This window comes from Arctopsyche grandis, chromosome 1 (assembly GCF_051622035.1).
Source record: "Arctopsyche grandis isolate Sample6627 chromosome 1, ASM5162203v2, whole genome shotgun sequence".
NCBI classification, from domain to species: Eukaryota; Metazoa; Arthropoda; class Insecta; order Trichoptera; family Hydropsychidae; genus Arctopsyche; species Arctopsyche grandis.
This window is the reverse complement of record NC_135355.1, coordinates 22790940-22811882: the sequence shown is the minus strand read 5'-3', so window position 1 is coordinate 22811882 and position 20943 is coordinate 22790940. Positions and strand designations below refer to the sequence as shown.

The 20943-nt window shown below is 31.2% G+C and overlaps 2 protein-coding genes across 6 annotated transcripts in view; both read right to left on the bottom strand.

Annotated features, from left to right (window-relative positions):
• jar (Myosin heavy chain 95F jaguar) overlaps positions 1-8114 on the bottom strand; it is a 29485-nt gene extending 21371 nt beyond the window's left edge. For all 3 annotated transcript variants that reach the window (XM_077441542.1, XM_077441534.1, XM_077441525.1), the window contains exon 1: positions 7889-8114. The gene's annotated coding sequence lies outside the window, so the exon portion shown is untranslated. The remainder of the gene's footprint in view (positions 1-7888) is intronic.
• A 2690-nt stretch (positions 8115-10804) lies between these two features.
• Positions 10805-20943, bottom strand: part of hlk (hulk) — a 31444-nt gene continuing 21305 nt past the window's right edge. Inside the window, exons 15-26 of one of the 3 annotated variants that reach the window (XM_077441955.1) lie at positions 20744-20926; positions 16809-16940; positions 15966-16289; positions 15566-15892; positions 14379-14492; positions 13770-13952; positions 13549-13680; positions 13313-13469; positions 12636-12802; positions 12242-12565; positions 11974-12156; positions 10805-11902 (exon numbers count right to left, since the gene is read on the bottom strand). In XM_077441955.1, coding sequence (XP_077298081.1) covers positions 11715-11902; positions 11974-12156; positions 12242-12565; positions 12636-12802; positions 13313-13469; positions 13549-13680; positions 13770-13952; positions 14379-14492; positions 15566-15892; positions 15966-16289; positions 16809-16940; positions 20744-20926 — 2414 coding nt within the window. In that variant the 3' untranslated portion in view covers positions 10805-11714. Of the gene's footprint in view, positions 11903-11973; positions 12157-12241; positions 12566-12635; positions 12803-13312; positions 13470-13548; positions 13681-13769; positions 13953-14378; positions 14493-15565; positions 15893-15965; positions 16290-16808; positions 16941-18496; positions 19292-19894; positions 20201-20489; positions 20541-20743; positions 20927-20943 lie in introns of those variants that run through there. The other 2 variants (XM_077441962.1, XM_077441970.1) reach the window with 2 other exon arrangements.

Genomic DNA, 20943 nt, shown 5'->3' with positions numbered 1-20943 from the left:
TTGAACGCCCGACACGCCCCGCCCCAAAATGACCCTCTGGACCTTTTTCGGTAAAATTGTATGCTTGTATTTATCATTGCTTGACAGTGATCGATAACGGTGTATCCCATATTTGAAGAAATTAAGGAGACTACCCACAGCGAGGAGCCATGCACACGATGTGCCGTTCACCGCCGTGTTTTCGCCCTACTACGAAAAGGTCGCAGTCGATCGCATACCTTTTTTCGAAAAATACATATTTTATTTTATTTTACATAGATATGTATATACCAGGAAGGCTTGACAGGAAGACCCCAATGCGCCTTCCTAGACAATTAATTACAAATAATGCAGGATTTTTTTATTACATAAATCACTGTATTTCCAAAAGCTGAAGAATGCGAAATAACAATTAATTAATAAAATTATCCATTGAGACATCTATGGATTTAAATTTTGTACATAATATTTACAAATTGTACATACAATAAATACAGAAGATTTGTGACAACAGGAAAGATGATTTAAGGAATCGTTTCAACAATGATCAGATAAAATTGGCAAACTCTGATAAGAAACGATCGATTTGGAGTCACAAAACTCCCAAATTTAACCAGAAGTATAGCGGATCGAACCCACTGATCACTTGGTGCTAAACTATCGCTAAGCCATACTGCTGGCTATAATTTTTTTCATATGTATAAATTGAAAAAAATTGGAGACCCGTTATTCCAAAATTGGGGTGACACCACTGGATACAATATCATATGTAAGTTGGAACAACGCTGTTGGGTAGACACACTACGTACCTACTATGCAAACGATGCAATATAACACGAGCATATTGCTTGCGAAGGTCGTACTGGCAAATCATTGTAGAATAGCACATCACAAATGCACATACGACATAAACTGTGCTCAGTGGTGCAAAACGTGGGACGATTGCGTGGGACACTTTGAGGCTTGAGTCATGGTAGGTATATGGTAGGGGCCTCGAGGCTGGGGTCTAGCATGACACACGTGCTATGGTGTGCGTGTTCCGATCGATTGTATAATGACTGGGTTTGCATAATATACATAGGTAGAATGCACCGGTTTCCTCGGCATTGACACTGAGATGGGTAGCTAGTTTTCTAGTAGCAAGGTGTAGGTCAGCACTGAACTGAGTACAACGCACGGGGTCAGCTGTACATAGCAGGATTGCAGTTACGGTACAGTGGCACATATAGCTTTTTTATTTCAACATTAATGAAAACAGAGAGGGAATGCCACACGTGTGATTCATCAACAGGCTTGTTGTGCCCACCACATACAAATTTAAAAATCTTTGTTTAACTTAAATATCTTAGTAAAACAATGTTTGACTACATATTTGCTACATATGTAATGGTGATAAGTTCATGATTTGTTCATATTTGCATATTATATCAAAGCACATTAATGACTTACTACTAAGGATAGGCGATAGAGTGCTATTTTCCAGAAAAGAGGGTTTGCCTATTGTCAACCTACAAAGCTAGAGAGCAAAAAAAAAGGATCACAATAGAAATTGACAATGTTGAGCCCATTTTTGCACTCTGGCGTCGATCTATACTCATCACATTCTCTTTTGACAATGTATAATAAAAATTTCATACGTTTATCTATGTAATTACTTTGCGAAATCATTTGTTGAATTTCAACGGACAAAATACCAATAGAAAGTAAAAATCAAAGTAACTTACAATTTGAAGACAGTTAATTGGAGTGTGATTGTGAAAAATCATAATTTTTTTTAATTTTATTTACTGACTATGGGTTCGGCCTAGAAATTTGTTAGCCGATTTTGAACAATTTCCATTTACGATCGCTTTGATATTTTATCGACATACCACAGGGGGCCAGCACTCATTAAAGTAAGCAAATGTCTCTGACATAACGCTAAAGGATTTTAATCACTTGCGAAATCATCAGAATTGTCTGTCAGATCGACGTGATGACAGCTGGATATCCAAACATACCTTTCTACCGCCCTTGTGTAGCTCACAGGCTAAACACACTGCATATGTATCTCATATATTTAAGTTTGGACTATTGCGGCATCACATGAATTCCTAATGCACCGCGATAATTGAAAATATAAGAGGAAAAAAAATATGTAGACAAAAATACATTTACATATACATAATACATAGAAATCAATAGCATTATAATAATAGCATATGTACTTAGTAAAAATATCAAATAAACAGAAGAGAGAAGATCATAGCTCCACTCATACTTCACATCTAATTATGAAAATAATTATGAGCACAGGCCACCAGACAAATATGTTAAATTAATCTCTGATAACCTACGCTCACTAAGGTGGAAAATATCACATTCAGGCACGCTAGTAACGATTTCAATAAGAAGAATATGAGCCATCCGATAAGAAACTGTGCGGGCAAAGGTACAACTGTCAAATGATGTCTACCATGCACATAATTACTTGGGACATAAAATCCCAACTGTTCCAACAACGACAGGCACGACGTCTTACCACACAGAAGCTGGAGACAAAATTAATTAATGAGAAGTTTCTCCGAAGTTCAAGGAAATTATACCCAAGCATGCACAAAAAAAAGAGAGTAGGGTAGAGATATGGGTAGTATCTATACTCTTTCTTATAATATGGAAAACGAAGAAATTTTTTTTGCACTTTCTCAATCCCTAGAAAGTAATTTTCTTTATGCAGATTCCACGCAATAATATTGTACTATAGCATGCTTCTCACAAAGGATTGGAGAAAAACTTTGCATATCTCAAGACAAATCCGAGTCGACGAAATGAAAGGTCAAGATGTGGTTGTGAAAATTGAGTTAAGGATCAAAAGTGATACCAAAATCAACCATAGATTCCACTCGCTTCAACAAGACGGATCTAATGGAATACCCGTGACAATAGAACGTATCTGTACGTCAACAACTCATAATTGCACATTTAATAATGTTATAATAATTATATTATATTATATATTATATTCAGTTCCTGTGGTTTATTACAACAATGTGCTTTAAAGGAAGCAATACGTCATTAAATTACTCGAGAATATATACAATTACAAAGAATTTAATAAACTTAAATTACTTTACTTAATTTCTTAAAATACTCGAAATCTAAAATTGAAATTATTTTAGTCACGATGTTTGTAAATCTGAACATTAAACGTTTTTTACTCACTGCGAATTGCAACTGTTTGAATTCCATCGTATCCTCCCGCAGAACAGGCGTCGTCATAATATGTGCCAGTTATGAAAGTGGAATAAGTCATTTTCCATCAATAATATTGGAACATATGTACATAAATACATTGTATATATACATATATGACGGATAATATAGACATATTTGAATTGATAGATTGAGTATGTAAATATGTTAATATGCACATATGTACATTCGATGTAATTTAATATGAATATGTTGAAAATATAATAATGATATGTGGTAATCAACGATTATCCAGCATCTAAAACTAGACGTTTCAACGTCAACAATATGGCAATCAATGATACATACATACATATGTATGTGCAATACACTTATTGGGTATATTATGCTCAAAATATTATCGGTTGTGAGTAACAATACAGGAACGTTGTAAATTTAATCAATATGCATATTTGATGACGTGCATTCGTGCAAAACGATGCAATTGAGAAAGCAAAGTTGGTTTCATTTGAAACGATAAATTTACAGTACAATAGTGAACATGTTAAAACGAGGAAATATACATATGTTATTATATATGCATCAGAAACTAATGGGTATCTTATCAGAAAAAATATATACTATAGATTAAAAACCATTACATTTTGATGGAGCAGTCTGCAGTAACATTTATGTATGTTTTGTTCAAATATGTATGCATAATTATTTGGTGAATTACAAATATGAATTTAGGTTTAATTTTTAGGGCACTATATAAGTCGTGTAATATGAATAAAGCGTTCATTGTAATTTAAAAAAAAATTGTTTTTAGAAAACTGGTTACGAGTGGATGATCAACGAGCACTTCACGGTTTGCATTAAATTGGGTGGAAAATTAACGGCGTGCTTTCCTCCATCTTTACGTACAGATTTACCTTTAACGCTTTGAGTTAAATTTGCTTTTGAAATATCTACGCAGTACAAAATAGACAACCAATATTACCGAAATATAATAACTTCAATTGTATTTTAGTTGAATTGTTTTGAATTTAGAAGAAAACGTTGTACCGGCTAGTTTGTATAGGTTAGTCGAAGAATGAATCAGCACTCAACATTATTTTTGACCTGTTATTCAAAGAAGCCGTTAGGTGTATCAAATATGTATATACTTAAAACCAAAGATGAAGAATGCCATAAATATCGTACTTATACCCGACACTATTTCCTAATGCATATATTGATGTATAAGATTAACGATTATTTGAATACATACTATGTAGGATCTGGTTGTCAGGAGATATAGGCGGTACCCGGTACTGGAAAATGAGACCGTCGAACATTGTTTACAATGGTCTAAGCGCTCGCTTCGTTCATTACATATTACATATATATTATACAAGGTGAAAACTCAACCATTTTTCGACTAATGCATGCCAACTTTATCATTCATACATGCATTCTTCTAGAAAAAAAAATCCCATACTATCAATTGCACATAAAATTTTTAAAGCAAGGATCACGCAAAATTTATTTTCTTCTTTTTGACCAGTAAACACATTATTTTATAATTAAAAAGTATTAATTAACCCTTTGAGTGCTGACGTCTTTTCTGTTGAAAGCCCGCCACGCTGAAAACTTCACCAACATTTCCAACTAGAATTATTTAGAAATCCAATATAAAGCAGGTATAAAAATTGTAACTAATCCAAACAAACCTTAGATCACTATCGCCGAGGTTTTCGAGTTTTTTAAAGGTGTGTTTAGACTCTAATATATCTTGCAATTAATGAATTTATTTTTCCAAAAGCACTTCCATCTTCTTCATTGTTGTTAAAATGTAATGCTCACGATCTAAATGCCAAGCCACAATCTAAAATACTCGGCAGTTAGGGATTTCCATAATAATTCTGTAATTCTGTAATTCTGCTATAGTTATAAATTCAGAAATTCCGGTGTAAACCAGTCTTAATAAACGTTCAAAAATGAATGACACGGATTACATGACACATGTTCAATGCATTTTTATTTTTCAATGCTACCTGGAAAGGCTTAGCGTTTAGTGTTCTTGTGAACATGCTCAAAATACAACGCCCATCGGCGTTTTTCAGGCCCATGGACTTGGCAAAACGCTGATCGGCGTTGATCAGCATTCAAAGGGTTAAAGCAATTGATGAAAGTAATCAATTATTATCCGACAGTTAATTAATTAATATTTTATTGGTAATTAATTGTTATTTTTTTTGCAAAAATTGCTTAAATAAACCAATACCGGTAAATATCGGTACTACGTTAAATGCTTTTCTCAAATACCATAATTTTGTCGTGTGTAGAAAGAGCACTCACCGAAATGGCACCCTATGCAAGAGCCTGAGCGCTTACAATGTCACAAAGACACTGTATATTGCACTTTGGCTTGTCACATTAGTGGTAGAAAAAAAAATTGACCACCTGAACAATTTTGAATAATTATTACTGGCACCATCGAGTACAGTTGAGTCAACGGTATCGTCGAAAGATACAAATAAATTTTAGGTTCAATATTTGTTTATGTACATTGTTTGAACATACATACATGTGAAATCTGACGTTTATCGCAGTTTCTTCAGGCAAAATACTGTATGAGACATACGCAAATATTATATGATGCAGCTAAATATAATATCTAGACTCGATGATGGAGCCATATCACGGTTTTTCAAGGGTTTTTTTTTATATTATACATACAACTCATGTAAATATTTAAAATTTAAGGTCTGACCGCACTAGGCGGACCTGCACTGCAGCGACGCAGCGCGGCCAAATATTGTCTGTATGAAATTGTATGAGATAGAACGCACTATGAGTCAAAGTTGAACGCACTATAATTTCGCACTGCGCTTCAAAGTTGCCTTTTTTTTTACAAAAGTTTTGTACCAACTTTGATGTGCTGCGCTGCGTCGCTGCAGTGCACTGTTGCCTAATGCAGCCAGGGTTTTACAGTGGCGTATCAAATTCATGCAAAGCATAAGGGCTCAAATTTTAATACACTCACAATATAATTTACCATTGCCCAACTTACAAATATTGAAAGTAACTCGGAATAAAAAAATCAGAGGTGTTCTCAGTGCAATTTCATGACCAGTTTAATCACGTAATGTTATTATTAAAACAAATACTTTATTGAAAATTTGTTCCTGAAACAATTGTCAGAAATCCTCCTTACAGAATACGGCTCCTTAGAAAGTAAACATTCAGAAATACATACATATACACCGTGTTTATATTATTATTTTTTCTCTTCTGTGGCGAGTGTTGAGTTAAAAAAGATTATGAAAGAAACTCAATCGAACAAACCAGACTAAATAATTTCGCATTGCTGGCCATTGCACAAAAATAAGCATTGAAAATGCAGCTTAAAAATCATATACTTTTTGTTGTTTTTGCAAACCCTAACTTCCCCAGTCCTGACTTTTTTTATGGAATTCTTTTATTTAGGGGTATTAAACTTATTTTTGTATTCGTCTGAACTTATTTGTGGAAAATACAGTATGTCATACAGCAAGTATTACAGCATGTAATACAGTACGTACAATTAATTTTTTCTTAACAAAGCGACGAAAATAAAAATGGCATACCTGGAGCGACGTGACCGGGCGGCGATATCGTGCACAAATTGCCAATATGACAACGCATATGTAAACACTAACAAAGCTCAACAAAATAATATGGTGTAAACTGTGATATTCAAAAGGTCCCGGTGAAAATAAATCAAAAATATCTTCAATAGCAAGCGATAAAGTTAATGAACATTTCAATGTGCCCTGGTTTTGAGGAGGCTAAATCAAGAAATAAGAATTTTTAAAAATGTACTTTCTTGTAATTTATAGTCCTATATATGTATCAACAAACACAAAATTATAATTTATTATTTCATCACATATTTTTAAAAATAACGTTAAAAGGGAGGTGAGGTTTGCATAATTTCATGCATGAAGTTTCCCTGAAATTCCTAGCTACGCCACTGCATATGTACTTAAGTGTATAAAAATAAAGTAAAAACGTCAATCGGTAGATCGTTTCAATGTTATTGAGTATCATAATTAATCAGTGTCTAAAGAAGCCAAGAATGGATTACATTTTTTCAAACACATGATTAAAAATCTATATTTTGATGACATATATAGAATGTATATACGCTATACATGTATATGTATAGTTGTTGCTAATTTGATTTTAAAATTAAAATCCAAGTTATACTGCTATCCATTAGTATTAAATAAGATCACCACTGTAGGCGCACAAGGTTTATATTGCTATAAACTGATTCCAAGAGTCGCTTGATTAGTGCGCCTTTCCTATGTGTATGTACATATGTATAAAAAATAAAATGGATTTTTATAAATTTTAATTTGGTCAAAAATTAAATTTTTTATCATTATTTGCACCATTGGTAAATATTGGAAGACAGTGATAAATGCTAAAGATAATAAAATAAGTAAGATTGATGCCGACCGATCGATAACGCATAAGTATAAATGTTTACAAAAAAAATTTACTTATAATATTGATATGGAAACATGAAATTTCGAAAAGTCTAATAAAAAAAAGAAAATAAAATGGATGTTATTTTTTGTAAAATCAGACGTTGGTAAGAATTGAGCATTAATTGTTTCAAATTAGTGGATGTGGATTATGTGATAGTATTGTAATATGTACATATTGTAGAATTAAGTAGTGCAAAGTAGAAAAACGAACTTACAGGATAGAGAAGCGGGCTGGTGTCACGTGAGTACGTTGACAGCAAAGTTCAATGCGAGTGAAATGACATTTGACAGAAGCCTGCAAACCAGCTGACAGGTCCACGGTCAACGGTTGACTGTTCAACTGTTCTACTCACCTGCATCATTAATCCCCCCCTCTCTTTCCACTCGTACTACTCGACTACGGCATTTACCTGTTTCTCGTGCAAGGTACAGCCGCGCTCTGCATTATCGACGTATTAACCGAAAGTTTTGAACAAAAACAAAATCGATTTCCAATTACGTTGTTGGTTTATTTAGCAGATGTTTGGGTGTTCCCTCATCTACGTTCCCTCTTGCACATGATTTATATCTTATTAGTCATCATCATCATATCATCATAAAATATATATATTTTTTTACCAGGAAGGCCTTACAGATAAAACCCAATGCAACTTCCTGGCCAATTACAAATTACAATTGCAATGCAGCATTTTTTTTTATTACAAGTCGTTGAATTACGAGACACTGAAAAACTCGCAAATTAACGAGACATCTATGAATTGTACATAAATTTTATTGTACATTAATCATACTCAAATAGTGGTGACATAGTAGGTAGGAAGGATTTTTAGCCAATTTTTAAACGGGAATCGTTTCAACAATGAAATCAGAGAAAATTGGCAAACTCTGATAGGAAACCATCGACCTGGAGTCACAAATATCAAAGTTTGACCAGCAGCACTACAGATGTACTCAGAAAAATTCTTTTCAATCGAGGTCAGCTCATGGGATCGAACCCGGCACCCCTCGGTGTTAAGCAGAAGCTTAACGACTGAGTTATTCTGTTGGCTATGTAGGTATGGGTAATTGGAGTTCTCAGCGGAACATAGTTTGGGAAACCCTGCTCTAGGCTAATAGACGGCGCTACGTCTCTGAGCATTTAGCGCCATCTATTGAAATTTATTTAATTAATTAATTATTTTTTTCTATTGATGTTTTATATTGTTGATATGTAGGTTGGTAGGTAGTTAGTTTTTACCATTTTTTTAATATTAAAAAATTAAATATAAATATTAAATTAAATATATTTATAAGGTATTTGAAAAAAATTCGACCGCGTGTGGATCAAACACAGGACCGAGACATTTCTTTAATTTTTTTTTATTTAATAACTTAATAACCCAACACCCATGCGAATATATTTCATCGGGTACAACTAGTGTTGTAAAATTCTCGGTAATAATCTTTTGGAGAATATTCTCGGGAATATTCTCCAAACCGAGAATATTCTTTTTTAGAGCATCTGGAGAGCTTTTATACTATTCCGTTGGAATTTCAAAAAATGGATAAATTCATGTGAACAGTAAGATGAGGGAAGACACGAATAAAATTAATTAACTAATGCAAAACCCTAATTAATAATAATTTTTAACATTTTGCATTTCATATGTACAGAGAGAGGGTAAGCAAATGTGACTTTTGAGCAGTTGGCGAAACACAACGGAAATGTTACGCGTATTATGTAGTTTGTGTTAAAAAATTTAACGATTTCGGAGAAAAACTCAAAGAAACTTATTTATTTATAGATCTGGAAGCAAAAAAAAACCAACTGAAGTTTTAGTGTTAATGGTAACTCGCATTGTTTATTTACCAATTTTTATCGTTTTTAAACTTAATAGATTTACGATTTCATATTATGTAATGTGTTTTAAAAGTACGCACTGATGTGAAATAACATATAAAATACCCGAACTCCTACAAATTTTGTGTTAAAAAATTTCGTCGAAAATTATGAAAGAAAATTGATAAGTTCATGTGAACGGTAAATTTGAGGTTAGTAGTAGTCTTCCTTGTAGGGAGAGCGATGGTAACACTGACGATGTGAGGATGATCGTAGTGTTTTTATTATATTCTGTAAATGCTAACAGGAGGGGAATTTCCAGAGGTTGTTGAGTTCAGAGAGTGATGATTTTAGCAAAGGTCCAATTCCTTCTCGAAACTAAACTAAATTGAATGGAGCGTGAATACGGGAAAAATTTTACAATCGTGTGTTAAGTTTAAAAGAATATTTAAATCAGTAAGTTGGAACAATTTCATTGGAATATATTCACCAAAGCAATAAAAATATGTATAATTTATTGCTTCCAGAGTTAATAAGCATTGCAATCCTGTGAGAATTTCGCGGAAAACGTTCATGGTGGTAGTGCGCGTATGTTAAAATGACGAAATGACATATTCAGTGTCGTCGGAATGAAAAAATGTCATTCAAAATGCTCAGACATTCTTTCTAGAAAGTCCTATTACTCCTATTAGGTTCTGAAAATATCCTAGAATCATCTAAAAAACTGATAAACTATCTAGAGATGTTTTATAACCAAGAAAAAAGAAAATTCTCGACGAATAATCTTTTGGAGAATATTCTCGTTCTCCGAGAATATTCTCGACTTACAACACTAGTCATTTATAAACACGCTAGCTAAATATGTATGTAGATGTCGCTTTTAGGGAGAATATGTTTCCTAAAATACACAAAACCTTTGATTTATTAACAAATTATTATTATTTGAAATTAATATGGCATGTATGAATTTTCGGCTGAGATGCATCTTCTTAAATCTAAACAGAATAGTTCTTGTGATTTAAAATTGTGTATCGAGCATTTTTGTCTATAGATAAATATATAAATGGTAGATTGTCTGAGGACATTTGAATATTTGAAGGTTTATGGAGGTCATTTGTATAATTTGTACAATTTGTACTTTACAACGGCGCATCCAAAATTATTTGGAAACATCCAATGCTCCCCCCTAGACAATATTTAAAAACACGGAGCTTCCTATAAGCTTCATATGAAAATTCAACAGTTTATTATTGTGTAACTTTTAGTATGAGCATTATTACAAATGAAAATCGAGAAATATTTAGATTTTTTTAATAAATCTTATTTACAAAATCAGACAATAAATTATAGTAATAAATATATGTATGTGCAAAAATAGGGAATTTCAAAAATTTTGCCAACACAAATTTACATTTTTATGTTTAATATACATTATCAAAAAAAAAACCATTTATAATTTTTTTAATGTATCACCACCTATCATTTCTAATAGGTATATTGTGTATGTACATATACATAAGTATGATTGTGTATATTTATAAAAAATAATTTAAATAACAATTACATACTCTACATTTATAAAAATGATTTGCTGAAATAGAGAATAAATAAATAGAATTTAATGAATATCTTATTCTACTTGACAGTTTGGGAATAAAAAACTTAATCATAAATGGAGATGATTTCGTTAAACAAGACTTGAATATTTGTGGTTTTCATTACAATTTTTATTTAAAATAAAATGATATTAATAAATTAATGTTGATCGTAATTATTTCATACACATACTCCTCATAAGTTACAAAATGGAACATTTCGACTAAAATTAGCTTTTTAATTCTTACGACATGAGAAATAAAAAAAAAGTCAAAATTAATAACTGTACAAACATTTTTGTGGTTGTTTTATTTCTATTAAATTTGCCCAAAGAAAGTACTTATCTTTCTTTGTTTATAATTTAAATGCTCTATTTTTTTCACCGTACCCATTTTTTTAGTTTTACATAGAAACATGTTTATATTCATAAATCATGTTTTAATATCAAAAATTTCTTTTTAATAGCTTGGCTGTATTATCTATGATACATTGCTTATTATAGTCACTTCCAATGATAAATATCGATGAGTCGATAAAGTCTTTGGTATGCTCGAGATAATGCTCAGCAATATTCAGATAAATCTAACATCACAAGAACGTATTTCACTAAATTATTACATCCATTTTTATGTTTGCTTTGGATGTGGTGCTGGTGCTGGTGGTGGTGCTTTAAAACATTGTAGTAAAAAGGCTGTATACATGACGAATGCTATAGATATAGCGATCAAAGCATACATAAATATATTGAGTTCCGGCTGTCGAAATCGATTCTTTCTTAACCATTCCAATACTTCAGATTCTGATAAAATATCACCTGTAATAAAGTTAAAAATAAATAAATAATAAAATTAAATATTACATAAATAAATAAATTATTTCAATTACCTCTGTAAATACTAGGAAACCGTTTTCTGAAATACACAATTGCTGGCAGTTTTGTGACTCCCCATTTTCTAGCATACCGAGCATCTGCCATTTTTACAAAGGTGATGTCTAAATTATCAGTCTCGCCATCAATTTTTTCCAATTTTTCAAGAGCAATTTTTCCTTCTGCAGTGTTCAGTTCGTCTAAAAATTTGAGAAATTAGTTTAAAAAATTTAGTGTTCAAAACGTTTTCGGTATTTTTTAAGTTTATAATCCCAAAATGTTTACAAAAATAAACAGCCAAGAATTCATTTTCTTCGAGAAGTTTATCGAGCATTTTTCTGTTCACTTCTTCGATTTCATTTTTTATTTCAAAAACGTCTTGAGATGTCAGCCATTGCAGTATTTTTTCGACTTGATGAAGATCACCGTCATATAACATGGGAACTCTTCTTCTGAAGTATAAAAGCGATGGAATATTAATAATATTAAACTTTTCATTTGCTTCATCGCTTGCAATTTTGACAAAATCAATGCCATATTGATCTACTTCTTCATCGATTTGTTCAAGAGATTCCAATATGTCATCACACTCTGGGCAATCATCGTCGACTAAAAAAAAAATTATTATTTAATACCCACTATAAAATTTTGTAAAAAAAACATTTTTATTTTTATTTACAAAAGAAAACGACTAGTAAAGGTGATTCGTCCATTAATCTATCCAACATTCTGTCATTGACTGCCTCAATTTCGTCAGCTAATTCTCGGTTATCATCATCGACCAACCATTCAAGCATCGATTCTTCGTTTTGTAAATCACCTTCGAATAATAAGGGGTTTCCATTTCTAAAATAAATTCAATTCATTGAAAAGTAAATTTATTTATTTAAACTATTATATTTTGTATATATGTAGATGGATTAAAATAAATTTACAAATGCACAACGAGCTTTATAATATTAGCCAGTGTTGCAAAAGTTTCAGTTAATTTTTTAAATTAATATTCACTCACAGCAGATATTGAAAGTAAACGTTACAGTTATTTCTCTGGAAATAGATGTGCTTTTAAATGGGTCCACCTCACGGGCCCGAATTCTGCGCGCGCACATTAATACGGCAGGAAAAGCCTGTTCCTCTTGTATCCTGCTCGCGCAAATTAAGTGAGTATGTACTGTTTACTATGCACCCTTTTTTATCTTTCGACTTAAGATCTTTCGATTTTCGATCTTTGCCTTCCGATATTTGCGTTTTCGGTCGTTTCACATTCGGGCCCGTGAGGTGGACCCATTTAAAAGCACATCTATTTCCATTTAGTGTTTTGGTAAAGCCGGTAAAGCGACTATTGAATAAACTTACCGGAAGTATACCATTGCTGGAAATGTTTTGATCGAATAACGTTTTGCTAATTGTGGATCTTGAATTTTTACCATATGAATACCAAATACATCACATTCGTCATCGATGTTTTCTAGTCCTTCCAAAATTTGATCACAAATGTTGCAGTTTTGTTTGTCTATTTGGAGGATATGGAATAAAATCAGTGTATTTATATGTAATAATATATGAATACTAAGCGTGTGAAATCATCTTACAAAAATATACAGCTAAGTATTGCGATTCTTCGACCATACTTTCTAACATAACTCTTGTTATAAGTTCAATTCGATCTTCTGTTCTTTGTGTTATTAACCATTGCAAAACTTCCTCCTCTTCAGATAAAAGCCCTAAAAGTGAATACAAATTAATTTTACTGTGTTTGAATTAGTTAGCTGAGAATTTTAAAAATATTAATTTTATTTTTATGACCAAATACCTTCAAAAACATTTGGAATATTATTTTCGAAATAAACTAAAACAGGAAAATCGGTGACACCATACGATTCAGCTATTGTGAAGTCTTGGGTTTTCACAAATTTGATACCATGTCGATCACAATCATCGTCTATGTTTTCGAGCTCTTCTAATATACCATTGCATTGATCGCATTCGTCCGTATCTATAAAACGATTTGTTCAATTAATTTTCACTAAATAATATGTGAGACATAATAAAAATACAAAACTCAGAAACTTTTAAGTGTGTAATAAATAATATTTCAATGAAGTAATATTCAAACTTATTGCAATAAACTGATGTCCATAATTTTGAATAATTATTCTATATTGAAAGCTTTCTATTGCAATGTATTAAATACCTATAAAATTACTGCAAATATGTACGTTCAAGCATATAATATAATTTGTGAATACCTAATAAATGACATATACCAAATCGAACCATCAGTGTAGACCTGTATAAATAACAAACTATGTATTATATAAAAAAGGGTTGTTAGAAACATGTGTTTGTGTTCATCATGGGAAGCAATGTACATTAGTGCTAGCTGACTAAAAGCAAACATTTGGGGAGGGGTGTTATGTACCCTCATCTCCGGCGTGCGCATCATCCTCAGTGTGAACTGCAGCATCGTGTTCTTTCTTGGCACGCATTTTTCGCATCACCTTTGAATTGCACATATCACACAATGTTTTGTTCCCTAAATAACAATCAACATATAATTAAATAAAAAAGAAACGTTAAGAAGTTGAGAAAAGTCGCCTTTACTTATTAATGTTTAGCATGCTCAAGGCGTTTGTTTTAATATGACTTATATTTGACTTAACTAGTACATCTATCATTCAATCATTGGCTGACATAATAATAAAAGCTTATGACGACACGAAGTGACTGTCAACCAGTGCCGGCCTTACACCTGATGGCGTCCTCGGGCAATTTTTTCTAAACACCCTTAGAAAGAACTTTCGCCTTTGGCGCTCTAATCTAAAATTTTGATTGGCTTTTGGCACTCTAATTTTAAATTTTAAAGCGCCTTTGGCGCATTGTTCGGCGCCCTAACTTATTTGGCGCCCTCGGGCGCCGCCCGACCTAGCCCCCCCCTAAAACCGGCACTGCTGTCAACATAAGTACAAGATTTTTTTTATCTAAAATTATATTTTTTGTATCTTAATTTTTTGCTTTTGCTTTTTGTTGTATCTTTTAATTTTTAATTTTATTTTTTGTTTTCTCCCTCTCTTATTTTATTTTATTATTTTATTATGTAGGCCATTGTGGCGCATTAGGTTCTCCCTGTAATGCCACAATGGTCAAAAACGTTAAATAAATAAATAAAGTTTACGTTTGATAATCAAAAGATTTGTGCAGAATATTAATACAATCTGAAAACTATAGGGAGATAATAAATTAGTTTAACTTTTAGTTGTACTACAACTTCATTACTAATAGAAAAGCCATGTAAAAAATATATATATATGCCAGTGTTTGAATGTATAGGTATGTACAGTTAGGTAAACATCACATTTTTATTCAGCCAAAAAAAGACGAGAACATTAAAATTTTCATAAGCCTTGCAACAAGAAAATAAAACGGTAAAAGATGAGTAAATAAAAAATATGAAATTGATAAAATCAAACTCAGTGTATGAAAAATTCACAATGAAAATTATGAACAGTGTGAAATTATTAAATTATAAGCTGAAACATATTTAACATTTGCCAAAAAAAGAAAAAAAAGTGAAAATCGAAATTTAATTTTAGTTTGAAGTGTACTTACAGAAATAAACTGCTAAAGAGTTGGCTTCTTCAATGAGATTGACTAATTCTTCACCTTCCAGTGCCTCAATGACATCACCAGCAGGATCTTTTTGAGTTAAAAGCCAATTGAGAAGTTGTTGCTCATCGTTCAAGTCACCTGCATATATGACTGGTTCTTTGGAACCCATTTTGAAAAATAGAATTGCAGGTAGAGCAAAAACACCAAAGTCTTTCGCCATTTTTTTGTCATCTATCTTCACGAAATTAATTCCTGCACCATCTGCTTCGTCATCTATGTGTTCAATTTCGATTAAAACTCTTGGACACTGCTTGCAATCATTGCTGTCTATGGAAAGATAAAACCTAATATTTTCAAATCACTTTAAACGGTTATTAAATAATGTAAATCTATGACTTACAAAAGAAGACGGCTACGTAATCTGAAGTTTGTCTAATTTTTTGAAACATTTTACTGTTGACTCTTTCGATGTGGTCAGTCAATTCCATATTTTCAGGATTTGTTAACCAATCGAGAATTTCTTCCTCATCATCTATATCACCATCATAATTAATATACTTCCCTTTTCGGAAGTAAGTTATTCCAGGTGGATTTCGAAAACCATACTTTTTTGCCATAAGTCGGTCACTCATTTGAACAATTTTAATGCCATACTCAGAAGCTTCATCATCAATTAGCTCCACGTGTCGTAGAATTTTAGGACTATCTGGATCGTCTTCCTTATCTGATGCCAATCATAAGTAATTAATAATGTAATATTTAAAATTTTTAATTTTATATCTTATTTTAGTTGATACAAATTCTTTCATTTTTCGATAAAATATTTTTATACAAATTAAGACATTGGTAATTTTTTGTATATAGTGAAAATTTAAGAAAGCTATCAATTGTGATTTATATTTACTTTTAGAATATATGTATGTACATAATAATTTATATTTGATATCAATGGCGAGTTTTCACGAAAACACGTGTAAATGTAATAACAAGTTTGAAATAAGTTGACCATAAAATCAAACTGAGTATCGCAAGGTTTTAATGTTAATATTATATTATTTGGGTGGGATCTATAAGTGCGTAATTAACTAATTTTTTATATATAAAATAATAGAGAGGGGGGGCCATATGCGAAGTGAAAATTCACTAGTTTGTATCTACGAGTCCATTGTTCCACAGTTTGTTTTTATGGTCAAATAGTCAGAAATATTATATATGTATATTTTTATATAAAATTTATACATACAAAAGACAACAGCAAGAAACTCTTTCGTTTCTATATATTTAAATAATTGTTCTCTTGTAATGTCTTCTATACTAGCGTCATTTTTTTGCCTTATCATCCATTCAAGGACGGTTCCTTCATCTAATAAGTTTCCTATAATAATACAAAACAGTCATTAAATGACAGTTAATTGTCAGTATATAAATATATCATAATTTGAATGGCTTGTTTAATAGAAAAAATAACCAGTTCCACATCCTTTTTTTGTGATACATGAAATTCATATATTTATATCATACTACATATGTGCGACAATAAACAAACTCACCAAAAGGTTGATGGTGTGTCATGCGTAGTATTTTTTGGGAAATGAATCTCAGTTTAATAAAGGTATATAATATAAGCATGCATTTGGATTTGGAGAGTGTATATATATGTGTAATAAAAATGATAAGATTTACTTTAGTAACAAAATGTTTTATTTTTTAATAAATACAACGATGTTAAAGATGTTGACAAAATTCAGATTTATATATGTACAAATTACCCTTTTATGATTTTAAATTTTCTCTAAATATTCTATTTCAATAACATTAAAATGCAGAGACATTATAAAAATAGGAATTTGTAGTTAATCATGTACTTTTTTATATGTATAAGTTTTGTTTCTTTATTAACACAATTATTATTAAATTAATAATAAGACTATAATATTATAAATAAATAACTGATCAGATATCACGCACAGGAATGTGATCAAATCATAACGATTCTTTCACATTACATTATTTTATAAAATCATCCACAAATTTATAACAACGAGTTACTATGTAAAATGCTACCATAATATTTAAATTTAAAGTAAATATGATGTTTTGCTATTCTGTTCGTTTATTCTTTCTATGTATGTATATATAATCCCAATATTCGTGTATTATATTATATTTCATTTAAAGCAAAATATGTCTTGGGTATATTGATATACAATAGAAATCTAAAAAAATATGGCATTTTATATTATGCAAGAGGAAAAAAAATTGCTCTTTATTGAAATATAATATAATATGTACACATAATCATATGATGTGCTGTAGATGAGAAACAATTTTATTGGAATCATGCGCACTTCTTTGAGCAATATACTTTAAATTTTTAAATATTATTCTAAATGTGAAGATTAGTTCATAATGTGTAATATACACATAAATAAATTTGTAAAAAATCATATAATAATTTTTTTACAAAATGATTGAATTCATTCATTCAGATCCGAGTTAAAATGAAAGAGAAAGTATACATCTACGTATTTGTATTATACACAGAAATAATGAAAATTTACCAAAATAATTGATTAATCTAAACTGTGATATGTATGAACGTATTAATACCCAACAAGTGTCAAACATAACATATATTAATAAAATTCAACAACTTAAAAAGTATAATAATGAAAGAAATATACATATAACGAGTCTACGATTATGTATGAGATGTATGTATTTAACCATAATATTCATAAAAAAGTCCGAAAAATTTTAAAATTAATTCAAAACTAAATCTTTTACTTTAAATCAGTCGTAATTTAAGAAATTTTGGTGATTAATTTGTTTTAAGTAATATGAAACAGAAATCTTATAAAAAATTATACCATTGCTAATGAATTTATTTTCATAATTAATCACAAATTATGTATCAAATGTGCAGTGTATAAATATATAATAATATAAAATAAATTATATAAGTTTTTTGTTGTTTAATTTAGTATCACAGGGATCAAGGGAACACAAGTTTGAAATGCAATGTTAATGAATAAAGCAAGTTAGATACACACACCAATATTAATTTTCATTCAAATTATTATTGGTATAATGCTACAAGGAATATCAATAAGTGGTGTTTTGCTCTAATTATGATTTTTATAACTATGTTCACTTGATACCCCTGTCACAGAATCATGGGTCGGTATTGGTTAGGTCAGAATTGACTAATGGAGTAAGTTGTGAGTGTGAAAACTGAATCATTAAAACTATAAAGTGATAAATACCAAAGATAGTTTTTTAAGATCAATATTATTATAAAAAAAATCACAATGTATGTACATATATGTACGCACTCCACTTGTCAGCTCTGAGTTGGTTTAACAAAAATTTACATTTTGACGGACACCTTTAGTCTAACGCGATTAGATTTGACATAGTGATTTTTTGTAAATGGGCTTGTGGATTTTGTTTACCACCACCAGATATTACCACCCCCGAATAAACCTTTCTTTCCTTTAGATCCCTTCTCCGGTTTTTCAGCGAGGGCTTTCGATTTGGAATTTTTCAAGTTGACTGCAGGCATTGTTTTCTTTTCTGATGCACTATTTGACGTGCTAAGTTTAGGTGTTGCTTTTGGTACTTTGGTTGCTCTTTCCACTTTAGCTGGACAGCATTGGTAGGGTTCGTAAGTTGTTTTTGGGACGACCTGTTTTCCTCCGAGTCCAATGTAGAAACAGCCATCGCCTGCAGTCAGTAAACAATATGTCAGAACACGTATTACATTGGTGTGTCGTTAAGCACACAACTCAAAAAACAAATTATGCTTTATATTTTATACATATCAAGCAACATTTGTTGTGAAAAATACGTGTTGTTAGTAAACAGTGTCAGACATAATTTTGCAAGCAGAATGGAAAGCTATAGTCATTTTGTTTGACTGTCTGCAGACGACAACTATTTTACACAAACTATGTTTTGGGGTAAATATTATGTCCAAAAAAGAAGAGACATGTTATTTAACCATGCATATGGATGACACCAGGTTTTGATGCAAGAATGATTTTGGTCTTCATTGGTTCTTTTTTCTATCCACCACCAGCAGCCAATTTTCAAGGATCACTACCGGGTTTCATTCATCTTCATTACCTGTAAAGTATTTCTTTATTTTTGCGACGATACCTTCGTCATCGTCGTCGTCATCATCGTCTGATTCATCTTCATCTGATTCATTACTGTCACTGTCCGAGTCTTTTTTGAAAAGTTTCTTGCTTTTCATGGGAGTCGGTTTGTTTTTTGCAACGAGTTTAACATTTTTTATTTTACTTTTAAATTTCCTAATCAATTTACCATCAGAATCGGAACTGTCTTCACTGGAATCATCGTCGTCATCATCATTATCGTCGTCATCTTCATCGTCGTCGTTATCGTCATCATTATTCTCATCACTATCGTTATCATTTTCACTACTATCATCATCGTCATCGTCGTCGTCGTCATCATCATCATTGTTATCGTCGTCGTCGTCATCATCCTCATCATCATCGTCATCATCATCATCATCGCTATCATCATCATCGTCATCATCATCATCGTCATCATCATCATCATCATCTTCGTTGCTATCATTGTCTTCTTCTTGACTATCATCATCACCTGTTGGCATTAGTATTTATTGTTCATGCAATGCAGTTTACATAAATACATTTCACAGTACATACATTGTTCAAGTGCTAGAAGCATTAAGTTTTAAAGAATGCAACATTGAATTCTAAAGTAAATATTATTGAAACATGCAATAATTAAATAGCCTTTTAAATTGTCACAACCAAGAAAATAAAGTAAAAAGAATTTCATGTTGCTAATAATTTGTTTAAACGTTGTGATGGTTTTATTTTTATTTATAAGAGAGTTATTTAAGAAATTAGAGGATGTGGAATCTTACTTTTCTGTTCTACAAGCCATTCTAGGACTTTTTTCTCGTTCTTTAAATTACCTATAAAACATGTATAATATATTTATTATATAAGCGTACATATGTGTCGATCTTTCTAATTTATTATATATAAAGTCACTTTTGTAATTAAAATTTTTAAAAATGCAATATTTTTTGAGGTAAATTGGTTAGATAATAATATTTTCTGAATGGGATTTAGCATATTTATTAATGGGAAAATAATTTATAATGCAAAAACTTACCATCGTACATGATCGGAACTCCAGTTTCATAATAAACGAGAGCCGGGAAGCTAAATATTCCCAGTTCAGATGCAAGCTTGGAATCCTTAGATTTAACAAATTGAATACCGTGATCGTCTGTGTCATCGTCTATTGTTTCCAGTTCGTCTAAAATATCAGTGCATGTATCGCAATCATCACTATCTGAAAAATATATGTAT